The sequence below is a fragment of the Telopea speciosissima genome, chromosome 6 (assembly GCF_018873765.1).
Source record: "Telopea speciosissima isolate NSW1024214 ecotype Mountain lineage chromosome 6, Tspe_v1, whole genome shotgun sequence".
Lineage (NCBI taxonomy): Eukaryota > Viridiplantae > Streptophyta > Magnoliopsida > Proteales > Proteaceae > Telopea > Telopea speciosissima.
The window spans coordinates 55,422,781-55,436,766 of NC_057921.1; the positions used below are offsets into that span (position 1 = coordinate 55,422,781).

General features: G+C 42.0%; 1 protein-coding gene across 2 annotated transcripts in view; it reads left to right on the forward strand.

Moving 5' to 3' along the window:
• The window catches only part of LOC122663896, a 217,148-nt gene that overhangs the window by 155,568 nt on the left and 47,594 nt on the right, over nt 1–13,986 (forward strand). For both annotated transcript variants that reach the window (XM_043859564.1, XM_043859565.1), the window contains 3 exons: nt 5,117–5,164; nt 5,269–5,376; nt 6,006–6,080. In XM_043859564.1, the coding sequence (XP_043715499.1) occupies nt 5,117–5,164; nt 5,269–5,376; nt 6,006–6,080 (231 nt within the window). The remainder of the gene's footprint in view (nt 1–5,116; nt 5,165–5,268; nt 5,377–6,005; nt 6,081–13,986) is intronic.

Here is a 13,986-nt window from a genome sequence, read left to right on the forward strand (position 1 = left end):
AAGGGAGGGATCTTGTTGGAGGGAAGATTGGACACGGGCTAAATCTGAACGGCAGGAGGAGAGGCGGGAAGGAATGTTGCCAAAAGTGGAGAGATTCCATCGCTTGAGGGCTGCTTTGGTACGATGAAGCTTGGAGGCGAAGGCGAGGAGGGGAAGGGAGGGATAATGGACAGGAGGGCTCTAAGCTTGGAGAAAGGTTGTTTGGAAGTCGGCATGGGAGGACCACATGTCGAAGAATTTGAATGGCTTAGGGCCAAAAGATGAATAGGGCTGGATGAGAAGGTGGCAAGGACAGTGATCGGATAAGCCCTGAGGGTGGAAGGTAGCATGGGAATGAGGAAAGGTAGAGAGCCAAGAGTCATTAATGAGGAGGCGGTCAAGCTTACAAGCATCCTGCTCAGGGCCAATCCTTCTATTATGCCAAGTAAGAGGAGACCCTGACCACCGAAGGTCGTCAAGACCGAGATGTTCAATGCAATCATTGAAGGAGATGACTGAGGGGAGGTCAATGGGACAGCCTCCAAATTTTTCAGATTGGAATCTAACCACATTGAAATCACCGCCCACACCCTAAGGGAGGGAATTAATCCCAGATTTGAGGAGAGAGAGGCCATTCCAAAGGGCTAAACGATCAGCAGCTAAATTGTGAGCATAGACCACTGTGAGGAAGATGGAGGAGGGGGAGTTTGGGAAGGAGAGATGGAGGTGAAGGAGTTGGGAGGAGGAGTGAGAGATGGAAATGTGGATTTTGGAGGGATTCCAGAGGATCCAAATACGGCCATTAGGGGAATGGGTGTAATTAGAAAGCAAGGACCAAGAAGGAGCTATCGAAGCAGCAATACGGAAGGAATTCTCTTGGAGGACTCGGGTCTCCAGAAGAGCGCAAAAGGAGGAGTGAGAGGAGTTTATGAACGATCTAATTTCATGGTGCTTAGCTAAGGAATTAAGGCCTCTAACGTTCCAAATGAAACCAACGGACATGACTAGAGGGTAGAGGGCAGGGAGGACCTAGGGGGGACACTCCGGTATCGTCTACGGGAGAAGATAATAGCCGGGTCGCGAACAAAAGGGCGCCAAGGGGGGGAGGGTCTAGAAAGACCAAGGGGCTGGGGGGTGAACAGCGGGTAGAGGCAAAGGCACCGAGATATCTAGAGGAGCAAGGGGGGTCCGCAGGAAGGGTGGGGAATTGGGATTCTGAAGTGGATCGGGTTAGGAGAGGCCGGGTAGGTGGATTTGGGAGATGGGCTGGGGGGTAATAATGGGGAGATTGTAGGCGAAATAAGAGTTGAAGGGGGAAGGAGGGTTTGGTTGAGAAGGAAAAGAAGAACGAAGGTTGGAGTGGGTGGGCTTAAGGGGGATGGGTTTAGAGAAGGTTTTAAGGGCTTTGGAACTGATGGCTTTGGACGAATGGGTGGGCTTAAGGGGGGTGGGTTTAGTGGAGGTTTTAAGGGCTTTGGATCTAGTGGATTTAGTGGAGTGTGTGGGCTTGATGGGGGTGGTATTAGTGGAGGTTGAATGGGCTGTGGGACTGATGGGCCTAGGAGAAGAGGTACTGGAAGAGGGTTGATGGGCTTGAGCGGGAATGGGCCAGATGGGTGTTAAAGGGGATAGTAACGATTTAGAAGGCTCAGAAGTTGATGGGCGAATAAGATAAGGGGATGTGGGTTTAAGTTGAGGAGGGGTGGGATGGCTGGAAATTAAGTTGAGAGGACACTTGGCAGGAGATGGTATAGTGGGGTCAGGGGGGTGAAAGTTAGAGGATTAGGAAGCAAGGGGGTAGTTGAGAATAGGGAAAAGGTGGAAGAGGAGAGGATCTACAAAAAGGGGAAAGGGGTTGGGGGGGGGGGGTAGGCAAACCTGACGAAAGCACTGGAGGCAAGCTTCCATCTCCAGAGAAGGCACCGTTGATCATATCTTTGAGGGCAGAGAAATCGTCAGCAGCAGAAGGAGCTTGAAGAGGCAAGTCGTGGTTCAAGTGTTCAGTGATGGAGACAGATCTTGTCGAAGCTCTTCCTCGATCAACAGAAAAGTCCTCACGGTCCAAGGAGCTCTTAGTGGCAGGCTTAAGAGACATCAAAGTGGAAATCGCGTCTGCCGAGGAGCTAGCAAGGGTTGTTGGAGAGCTTGAAATAGCCAGACCGAAGAGCTTGCACGGCAGCAGAGAGGGCAGGGGAGCAGACTGCAGAGTCTCTTTTTCACAAGATGCAGTGATAATCGGCGCAGAGGTCAGGGGCACAGCAGGTTTCGTAGAGCAGGCAAATGTCTGGGCAGCCTTTCCAAGAGGCTTCTCCGGCAGGGCTACAGATCGACGAAGATTTTTATGCCGGTGGGAAGAATTGCAGCGGCGGGAGGAGGATCTTCTCCGAGGAGAAAGGTCATCGGAAAGTGAATGCTGCGGGAGAGCGAGGTCATCAGAAATGAGCTAGGCGACAGTTGGAGCATCTGGCGAAACAGAGACGGCAAGGGGAACTTCAGGCGAAACAGGGGCTGTAGGTGCAGCTTCAGTCGAAACAGTAACTTCTGGGGTAGCATCCGGTGGAGCAGGGACTGCAAGGGCTTTCCCTGAGCAGGTCAAGGAATGGTGGCCACAGACTTTACAATGGATGCAGTGAGGCGGCAACCATGCGTACTTCACAGGCTGTTCCATATTGAAACCATCGTCCTCCACTATGGTAACGAAGGAGGGAGGGGGGCAAGCAGCAGAGATGTCAACACAGATACGGGCGAAGGAGAGTCTGAGCATCTTAGAAGTGCGATCATCTGAATACAGCGGAACACCAATGACCGAGCCAAGCCGGCTGAGACACTCTTGGCTCCAGTAGTGCAGCGGAAGGCCAGGGAGGGTAATCCACAAGGGAATGGTACTGAGGTCGACCTTGTGGAGCTGGATGAATGGTGTCCATTGGCACAGGAAAATTGGTTAAGAACCAACCATCCAAGGGGTGCCAGCAAGGGCTCGAGCTTTGACATCGGGGGAGTAAAATTTGAAGATAAATACTCCATTATCAAGTAGGAAGAGGTCCAGCGCTCCAAGAGCTTTCCATTGCTTGGAGAGGGAAGCTTTGACAACATTGAAGGAGGGTCTGACCCCAAGGAAATGGCCCACAAGACAGTCATTCCATTTGTTGATTTCTGGAGCTAACAGACTGTTTGGGCAGTGAGCGAAAGTGGCGCCATTCTCTGAAGAAGGTTGGACAAAATGTAGGGAAGTTGCAGAGGAGGATGAGTCAAGGTGGAAGAGGTGGTTGGCCCAGTTGTTTGCATGAGCCAGAGTGGCGGAAGGTAAGGTAGTAGTAGTGGTGATGGAGGGAGGAGAGGAGAGGGGGGGAGCAGCGGTGGTGGTGGCGAGGGGAGGTTGAGTGGTGGGGGCGATAGAGGTGGTGGAGGGAGGTGGGGCGGCCGGAGAGAATGGCGCTACCATTTAGGATAGACACTTATTTGTGCCTAAATCCAAGGTTGCTTAAATCTGATTTATATTGAAGGAGTTATGTTCTGGTCAAACTTAATTTGGTGTGTACGAATCCTTTTAGGATTTGATTTGTTAACTATTTTTATTGGGTTCAAATAGGGGGGTATTTGCTTATTTATGAATAATATCTTGAGTAAATAAAACCATTTACTTAAATGATATTTGGCATAAATAAGTGTCTGTTCTGGTTTCCAGCCAATGTCCAAGAACAATATACACTATCAAACTTGGGTAAAAAACCACAAGTACCATTTTTTTGTTTTTTTTGTTTTTGGTGAAAATAGTTCATGCATTGTGTTTAGAATGTAAAAAATAGGTTGTATACAAAAAATCAGATAAAAAACGGCATTTCTGGACCTCGAAACCACAAACTCGAGTTGGCTGGGAAATAATCACAGGTTTCGACCATATCTCGGTTTCTGGCTGGTCGAAACCCGAGTTTTAGAACCTTGGTTAGACATTATCTGATAATAGAGACTGATTTTTTTTTTCAAGAGTTTTTGAGCTGTTCAGTGTTTAGATCTGATTATTGGCTTCTTCATTAAATCAAATTATCCTCTACATTCGATCAGATTTGTGGCCTAATCTGATTGTTGGATTTGAGCTATTAAATTTCTCTTATTTTCGATCTATTATGTTCTGAAATTGATTCTATCGGCTTCATCAGTGATCCTGGTCGTAGTTCTTGCTTCTAGATTCTTTCTAGAGCCTTGAACTGTGTTAAGGAACCAATCCCTTCACCTATCTTTGGAAGATGTATTTCCTTTCTTCATATGTTTTTCCATTTCTTCCTTTCAATAACAGACTGCAAAAGTCATCACTATCTGAAGAAAGCACACATGAATTCCAAAACTGATGGTCAGCCAATAAAATCAAAATGAGCCAAGGTTTTCTTATCTCCATCTTCTTTGTTTCATACTTCATTAGCCTGTTCCATAGTTAACCACTGGAGATGCTTATACAGTTATACCCTTGGTAGTTTGCTTGCATACTGAAGCTAATATTCTGATTGTGTTATAAATGCTTGTATTCTAGGTCTCTTAAGCCTTGGGTAGAACAATGTAGTTGTCCTTAAAAGTGGCTCCATGAATGTGCATCCTCACTATTTTATGTTTTACTTTTACATGACTTAACCTGTATAGGCATATCCAATATCTTAAAAATGGATGTGTGTGCATGACTCATCACGAGGAATTGGAGGCTGCAAATTGTAGACTATTGAAATATTGAAGTGTAGCCGGGGAAAATCAAGCCATCATATTTATAGAATGTGTGTTGCATTAGTACCCCTAGTGTGTTTACTTGTGGAGCTGTTGATCACTACTCCTGTTGAGAATATAGTGCTAGGATGTATTGTTATTATATTTTTCCAGTCACGAAGTTATTTGTAATTCTTCATAAGTGCTGTTCTTAATTGCCTGTAGGGTTATTGTCCTTACTTGTAATTATGCAAAGTTTATATTATAAATAAACATGCTGCCCTAATGGTTGGACTAATCAATAGTCTAAACGTACGGACGACCCTTATTACTGGTTCTTATGCTTCACAACTCCTATTTTAAACTCGACCACATTTTCACTTTTTGAGCTTGACTTTTATGATACAGTGTCATTGAGTTGATGGAGTATATTTAATCCATAATGCAGGTCATTGATAAAGATCTTTCAAAAGAGTTATATAAAAAATATAGCGGGGTGAGTAGCTCCTATCATTTAATCTCTGCCTCTACTGTTTATTGGTCCAGTTCATTTGCATTTGTGTTTGTTGCAGGATTCTAATAATAGTTTGGTCTCCTAAGGTTCATAGACGCAAAGTCCGTGCTTGGCAAATGATTTGTATATTATCACGATTTGTTGATGAGGATATAGTTCAACAAGTTACTTCAAGCTTACACATAGGCCTAAATGTAAGAACTTTGATGATTCTCTTTGTGTCTTTCTTGGGTTAGCAAACTAGCAATAGTATGATCCTTGGTCTTTCTTGCATATTTTCTTGCATTGCTTTTAAAATGTGCATATTTCTGACACAAACATATCTAACTTGCATGCTCCCATGTAGAGGTGACAGTGGGTTGAGTCTGGCCACATGCTTACTTGGTAGAGACTCCCCTTGGTTCGGTCCTGATCAAAATACAAACCAGATTGAGAATTGCCAACTTAAACCAACCTATTCTGAATCCTGTTTAGAATTGTCCAACTTGTAAACAATTTAAGTTTGTCCGGAATTTGGTTGGATTCCAAACTTTGTTCATTTTTAAGTCAGAGTTGCATAATGATCTTGAGTTGTTTATAGACTGAATGATCTAGAAATTTTGAGAAACTGGCTGAAGGTTCAGCTCAAACTTCGGCTTTTTTGCTTACTAGAATGGCATAACATAAGTGAAGGAGTATCTGAAGAAATATATTGATAAATAATATTCTTTGAAATAAATTTTTTTCGTATTTTTTTTTATTGTTCTTGTAGTTGCTTCGACTATCATCTTATTCTTGATTATTTGGAGTTTAAATAATTCCTTAAACCTATTCTTCCTTGTAGAGAAATAATTTACCAGCTGTTCGGCAATACTTGGAAACGTTTGCAATTCAAATTTACTTGAAATTTCCATCATTGGTAAGAAATCTTGTTATGCTTTGGTCAATGGATCTGAGGCAAACTCTTTCATGGTTATTGTTGAAAAAGAATCTCTTTCTGTAACTTCCCTGATGTTCATCATTTTCTTATGCATATACAGTTGAAGGAAACTGATTAAAATTTCTGACTTTTAGAGCTTACCACAAATTACAATGATAACCGCATAAGTTGTTGAAGTCATTGAGATCTTTCTTTATAAAGGTTGCATCCTTTTTTTAATCGACACTGAAGAGAATTTGTAATAGAGGAAGCTAAGGATCGAAAATTACAAACGGGGCAGATGAGAGGCCAAAAATGAATGAGGAAAATGAAACCAAGCAACCCAACACCAAATCACAACACAAACGCTGCTACCTACTACCAGAGCCTAGAACAGACCATAATGGAGCAAACTCCCAACCACCGTAGAAGAATTTTTTTCCCCCTTGTGTGTTTTATCTTTGTACTCATCAGCTGCGCTTATGTTTCTGATGATTAGTAGATTTATTGATTGGAAAGATTAAACATTTGATATTGGTAAGATATTGGGTGATTCAGCTTTTATGTTGCTCTAAGAAAGGCCCTTGGAGACTTTCCATATAATGCTTAGTGCCTGTGGGTTTGCCTCTTTGGCAAATGTCCTTTTCTTTTCAACTGCTAAAACTTCATCAATGAAGTAAAAAGCACTGTAGAGTAGCTGATTAGATTTGGTCCGAGCAAACAAGCATTGGTGTCCAAGATTGTGTTGGGTGGCAACAAAGAAAGACTGTATAGTTACTGATTCCTTTGAAGTTAGATATGGCAAAATAATATGGCTACCCGAGTTTTGAGTAAATTTCATGGATGGGAAGTTTGAAAAGTGTATAACCTCTTGGGTGATGAGGTTTGTTAGGTTGAAAAATCAACACCAGAAGACCTAATTGGAAACCAGAATCAATGTGAGAAAATTCTGTTACAGTAGGGCAAAAACTTGGACAGAATAAATCTCTCTATTCCTTAAACTGATGGGGCAGAAACTTGGATCATATGGCGCTCCTATTGGGTAGGACAGGTGCTTAAAACATCAAAGCCAACCAATGGTTGGATTAGTAGAAACAAGCAATGGCAGAAAATAGAAACTTATGCGAAGACAGAATTAGTAAGTCAAAGAGAAGGTCAACGGTTGGATTAGTAGAAACAAGCAATGACAGAATTAGTAAGTCAAAGAGAAGGTCATAAGTCATAATTCAGAACTTACTAATTGGATGTCTACCAAATTCTGGTCGAAGGTAGTGAGGAGGAAAGGGAAGGTAATATAAAAAATTGAAACCTATCCAATGGTTCGATTAAGAGAAACATTAAGACAAAGGTACTGATATAATAGGGTAAACCAGAAATCGTAGGAGAAGAAAAACATAAAATAGAACCTGCAGAAACAATGGTTAACGTAATTGTATATTATGAATAGCAAGGGAACATAATGAGAGTTTTACCTAAGATGACCACGGTAGGAGAGAGTAAGGCTGCTGGAACAGTAAGGAAAAACATGAAAGAGAAAGAAAGGAGATGGAAGAAGGGTAGCGGATATGACTTGGTATCACCACCAAGCCTAGGTCAGCTTCACCGCCAAGCAATCATGAGAATGACCATCCAAGGTCTGCAATTGAATCACCATAGCAGCAAATATGCACACGAGCATAATGTTCGTCCAAAATTGTGGGCAACATGCTCCTCCTCTTTTATTTGTAATAGCAATCAACCCATTGCAAGAATGGTAACCTCTACGCATAGGGAAGGCTTTCTTGGCTACCAATCTAATTAGGATCTTCTAGAATAATATCCAAAGCTGCTACATAGAAATAGAAAGTAAATAAAATAAAAATAACTACTTAGCTAATAACTTAATTACTAAGTAGCTGGTTACAAAATTAGAAACTAAATAGCTGTAGCAACAGAATATTCCCTCCAAGCTGGCTGATGGCTACTTAAAAGCTCTCCATGGGCTTAAGTGATAACCAGCATATGGGCCACAAATGGGCCTGACTTAAAACTTAAGTTGCTGGCCTAATCGTGGGCTTAACTGTGGCCTTTATTCTTCCTTTAATACATACTTAATTATGCATCATTGGGTATCCTATATGGTTATAATATTGAAGTGGGAGGAGAGGATAGAAGGGTTTGGCTGGTAGGCCCAAGAGGATGCTTTTCACTGGCAGCATATTATAATTTCATGACTAAGAATTAGAGTGGTGGAAATGAGAAGACTTCTTTGGGTCAGTAAAGCATGTAGGACTAAGGCTTGGCCAAGATTCTCGATTTTGTAGAGGTGTTAGTTCTTGTTAAGGTTTTGACCCTTGAAATCTTGCAGCACAAGGTCTGGCACTTAGCGAATACATGCTAGTTTCACTTGTGTATTAACCATCTCTTTTTATCGTGTAACAATGTAATTAAAGTCTGGCTTTATTTCTTCAATCTATTTGGGGTTCATATCTACCTAGAATATTTGCTGAGATTTCCAAGTATTTATTGATGCTGTCCTGCACAGAATTTACTGTATTAGATGGGATGGGTTTACTTCAAGTTGAACATTTCTTGCTACTTTTTGTGTTTGTCTCTGTTCATAGATAAGCTTCCATGAATATAATTTCTGTTGGGGATTGTCTTCCTTGGCAAAAAAAGTGTTGGGTAGGGTCTTGGATACTCTCCCAATTGTATTATCCAATATTTTGTTTAATGAGAGCATTATGGTGTTGGTGATCAAAATTAAATAAAAACATAGCTGGCAGTCACGGCTAAAAGGGTGATACTGATGCCGCCTCCACCTCCTCCCGTCAAGGTCAGCTTTCCACCTCCTCCGCCTTCCCTCCTCTCGTCCAGGGATACCGGCGTGCCGCCGTATTGGGATTCCTCATGCCCATGCTTCTCCTAGCACCATCTTTTGAGAGTCTCCATTGCACTCATCCACCCCCCATATGAATTAGGGTGCTATTTGGAATATCAGGGCCGTCAACTCTCCGGCCAAACAGACTGAAGTCCGCTCTCGCATCAAATCCCCCCATCTATCCTTTGCTTGCCTCATCGAAACGCGCATTAAAAAGCCTAACGTCCTCCACATTGCGGCCTCAGTCGCCCCTTCTTGGTCCTTTTGCTCAAACTACCTTCATCACCCCAATGGTCATATCTGGTGTCTCTGGGATCCCTCCTCTCTTCTCTTCTTGGTCCCTTCCTCCTCTCATTTTATGCACCTCAAGGTCTCTGATCCCGCTGGTAATGTCTTATTTTTCTTTACCTCCATTTATGCCGCAAACAGTAGTACTAAGAGGTCTACTCTTTGGGCAGACATCCACCATCTTGTTCTCCAGGTTGGCTCTTTCCCCCTAGGCCTTGGGAGGGGATTTCAATGTTGTGTGATATGCTCATGAAAAACATGGAGGTCTCCGACTTGATATGCTTTCCGTTAATGCTCTTTATGAGTGTATTGAGGACATTGGTGTGGATGACCTAAGGTGGTCAGGCATTAAGTTCACCTGGCATAATAAGTGTTGCGGCAATTCCAGAATCGGTTGTAAGCTGACAGGTTTTTGGTCAATGAAGCTTGGCTCACTTCATTCCTCTCTTCCCATGCCTCGTTTGATGTCCCTGGTGTTTTAGATCAGAGTCCAATCACGGTCCTCATTTAGGCTTACACCTTCTTTGGGCCCAAACTGTTCAAATTCTTTGGACATGTGGACTTTCTCTGCATCGTCCATGATGCCTGTAGTCTGCCAGTCCATGCCTACTCCCCCCTCATTGCTTTTTCCAGAAAGCTCCAGAATGTTAAAAGTGATCTTAAGGCCTTGAATTCTTCCTCTTTTGGTAACATCACCTCCCATGTAGTGGACTGCCATGCCATTCTCTCGTATATCCAGCTTTGTATTCAATCTTATTTCCTCAATACCTTTCTGGCTATTGAGGAGAAATCCATTTCCTCTGAGCTCCGTTCTTTGTTGGCTCAAGAGGAGCTTTCTCTGTCAAAAATCTAGAATCAAATGGCTGACCCTTGGAGATTCCAATTCTGCTTATTTGAATTATTTCCACCGATCCTTGAAGGCTAGAACTAACTTCAATTCCATCAGCAAGCTCTTGTCCTCTGATGGCTCTCTCATCTCCTTTGAGGGAATCAAAGCTGAGTCTGTTAACTTTTTCTTCAATATCTTCAACCCTTCTTCTATTTCCCCCATTCCTGACTGTCTTCTTAATATGTTTATCCCTCCCTCTCTGTTTGCTGCCCTTCATTCCATCCTCTCTGAAGAGAATATCCTCTCCGCTGTACTCTCTCACAAACCTAACCGGCCCCCCCAGTTCGGATGGCTTCAGTATGGGCTTCTTCTCTTCTTGTTGGGATATCATCAAACCTAACCTTGTCTCGGCCATCCGTAGCTTCTTTCTCAACCCCAGTCAGATTAAAGGCATCAACCAATCCTTCCTTTCCCCAATCCCTAAGAAAGATGGTGCCTCCTCTCTCTCTCTCAGACTTTCGCTCATCTCCCTTTGCAACCTTCTGTATAAGTTCATCGCCAAATTTCTCGCTAACCGTCTCAATTGGGTGGTTGATTCCCTTGTCAGTGATAATCAGTCAGCTTTCATTTCAGGTAGAAGTATTTCTGATAACACCCTTCTCTGCACCGAGCTTATCAGAGGCTTTGACCATCATTCTCATCCTCCTGCTGCTCTCATGAAGATTGACCTTCATAAAGCTTTCACTTCTTTGTCTTGGGATTTCCTTGACAGTGTTCTGAATAAAGTGCCCTTTCCCCCCTGCCTTCGTCAATTGGATCTTCCATTGGATTTCCTCTACCTGTTTCTTTGTGCTCATCAATGGTAGCCCAGCTGGTTTCTTCACCGCCTCAGCTGGGATTTGTTAGGGCTGTCCCCTTAATGTAGAGCTAGGTCTCAAGTAGCCTAACCCCAAATAGGATCACAGATAAAATCCGAACTAACACTGATTTCAGAACTCACTAACAGAATATAAATTATCACTCAACGGTAGGTAACCATATGCATAAATAATCCTTAACCCTTTAACAATGTAAGACAATAATATTGATCAATCTCAGTCAAAGAATAATCCAAATAGCAGCTAAAGGAAGCGTATCGCAGAGCATAAAATAGGGCTTGAGATTAGAAAATAAACTGATTTCAATTTTCAAGAACCACATCGACAGGCAATGAGGAGGGGTGATATTACCATCGAATGGAGGTATGGATGGGTGGTTTCGTTCCTCAAAAGTCTCAGGCCAAACTGATGGCCAGATCCTGAGTTCTATTGATTCTTGATTTAGGGCTCAATTGGGGAGATTTCTGGTAGTAGACACACAGTGATGCAGATTCATCATCGAAATGGGCTTATTTCTTTAGAAATAAGTCTAGGGTTAGGTTATATACATGTTGGGTCTTTGAGGCCATGGGTTTTCTATGTAATAGGCCACTTTTATGGGCCTAAAATATGGGTAATTAGGTTGCATACGGGATTAGATGTTTTAGTCCTATACTTAGTTTTATTTTCATGTATTTAATGTTTTAAATTGAACCGATCCAAAGCTGGTTTGAACCAGTGGTTCAATTTAAGTGATTTTATTAGTTTTCGTTTAGTTGTTTAGATGGGCTGGATTAGGACTCTATTTTGAGTCTATTTCAGTTTCCTAGTCAGTTTAAGTTAGCTAATAGGTTAAGGATTGAGTTAGGCCTTTCTTTTTTAGGGTAGGAGTCTAATTTTGAGTCTTTTATATTAGTTTGTAAGGGGGCCAAGTATTGAACACGAATTTGATTAATGAAAAAGCTTTTGTTTGCTGCCATAGCTGATCCTTTGCTCCTTGTGAGTGTGCATCCTTGTGGTTCTATCAAGGTGGAAAGGGATTGGTGGAATCCGGTTGACTCCCTACGCCATGACGGCTGGGAGGATCCTCTACAGCTGGAAGGTGGTTCTATCCTTCTATCACGGAGCTGCTGCCTCCATTGAAGACCAGCAACAAGTAAGAAATTCTGCAACTATTCCTCCTTCTAGAAGGTCACATACAAGGTGATTTTTGAGATCTACCAAACCAGCCATCCGATTGAACTCAGATTTTCACCATACCTCCATTAACCATAATGTGAGACGTGATTCAATTTGACCTAATTCATGTAGCCTGATTTGAATATATTCTCATATTTCCCATTCTGCCCCCACCTCCATTAAAGCACAATTTCAGACCTTCAATCATAATCGATTCTGAATTCATGCTCAGAATACGTAGTTGATTTCATGACATATTAATTCTGAAATTAGTAACCTAATCATATCTCTTAACCCTAGTTCCAGTACCCTATTTACCATAATACCCTCACTCCTACCCTATCTAAGATTCCTCCATAACTTCAAATCTGTCCATCAGTTTCAAACCAAACTTTCAGCATACATCCCTTACATCATTGACACTTGATCCAAGTTTCATCAGACCCCCACCACCCTAAACCCTAGAATCCCCTTCTCCTACCTCCATTAGGAATTGTCTCAAATAACCTTATCTTGCTGCCCAACTCACCTGACCTACTTCCATTCACTCAAATATCATAAAACCTATACCATTAGACTTCCCTACACCTACCTAGCATTACCATATAAAAATTACCCCCATTCCCCCAAACCTAACCCTAGAATTTGACCTAAAACTCCTATTCTGCTCTATTGGAACTGCAGAACCAGCAGCCCCTTTGGTCCTTTGTCATTGGATCCTGGATAATTGGCCTCTAGTAGGACCTTTACCTATCTAGAGCTACATTACACCGGACCTCAGAACACCGCCAATCTCTAGTCGAGTGGGGGTTCCTATGGAGACATTTGATCCTCAAAACTTGGACAGCAACTGATGATTATCTTGGGAGATCGATGGCCTTAAAGGTTTCAGCAGGAAACCTTCCAGAACTTGAGCCTCAGGTGGTTGAATGCCTCCTTCAATCAGCAACAAGGTTCAGCAGAAACTTGGACTCGTTGATGGAGACTTCAATGTGTAAACCAGCAGCTTCAACAGGTATTCGATTGATCTCAGATGGACAGAAAATAAAACCCAGAATAGGGGTATCATTTTGAGAAGAGAAGAAGGGGAAAAGGATAGGAAGGCTCTCTCAGTCTAGGGTATCTCACTTTACTGTATCTCACAGATTCTATTTGCACAAAGCAAGCAAACTTTCATTCATTAAAATCGTGGGGAGAGCTCTATGGCTCATAAAATTACATAAAGTTGATGAATTACAAAAATAGAAAGTATTGAAAAAAGGAAAGTACTAGAAGCAGCCTCTTACAAGAGAATCTGCGACTTGTGCACTATGAAAACCAAGTCCCTAGCTAAGTATCAAAGGCTGAAACTAACTTAGGAAATAATTAACAAAATATATAAAAAATTCTTCAGCCAGCTGTTCCCCATGACCCGCATGGATTGGCCCTAAGGATGTCAATGGATATTCGAAAATCCGTATTCGATCCACGTTTGTATGCGTTTAGGAGAATCCAAATCCATTCGAAAACTAATCGGATACAAATATGATAATCCCCCTATCCGACCGATTAATATCCGATTCGTTTAGGTTGGTAATAAAATGTCTGAAAATATATCTTTGTGTCTGTCTATCCAATTAGTTACCTTATTGGATTTGGTTTTTCTTATTTTATAAATTTATAAGTTATGATAATGTGATTCTTTTTCTAGATTTTCTATTGGATTATATATATTGTTTTATGCACTGTGATACATAGAATCACATATCTGTTAAAATAAATACAAGATAAAATCAAAAGTAAAAAATGTAAGAAAATCAAAGACCAAGAAGAGTAGAAGAAAGGGTAGTTGCTGAACTCTCAAGTTTCAACCCTAACCCTCATCAACAAAACGGTAAAAATGTCAACGGAAAG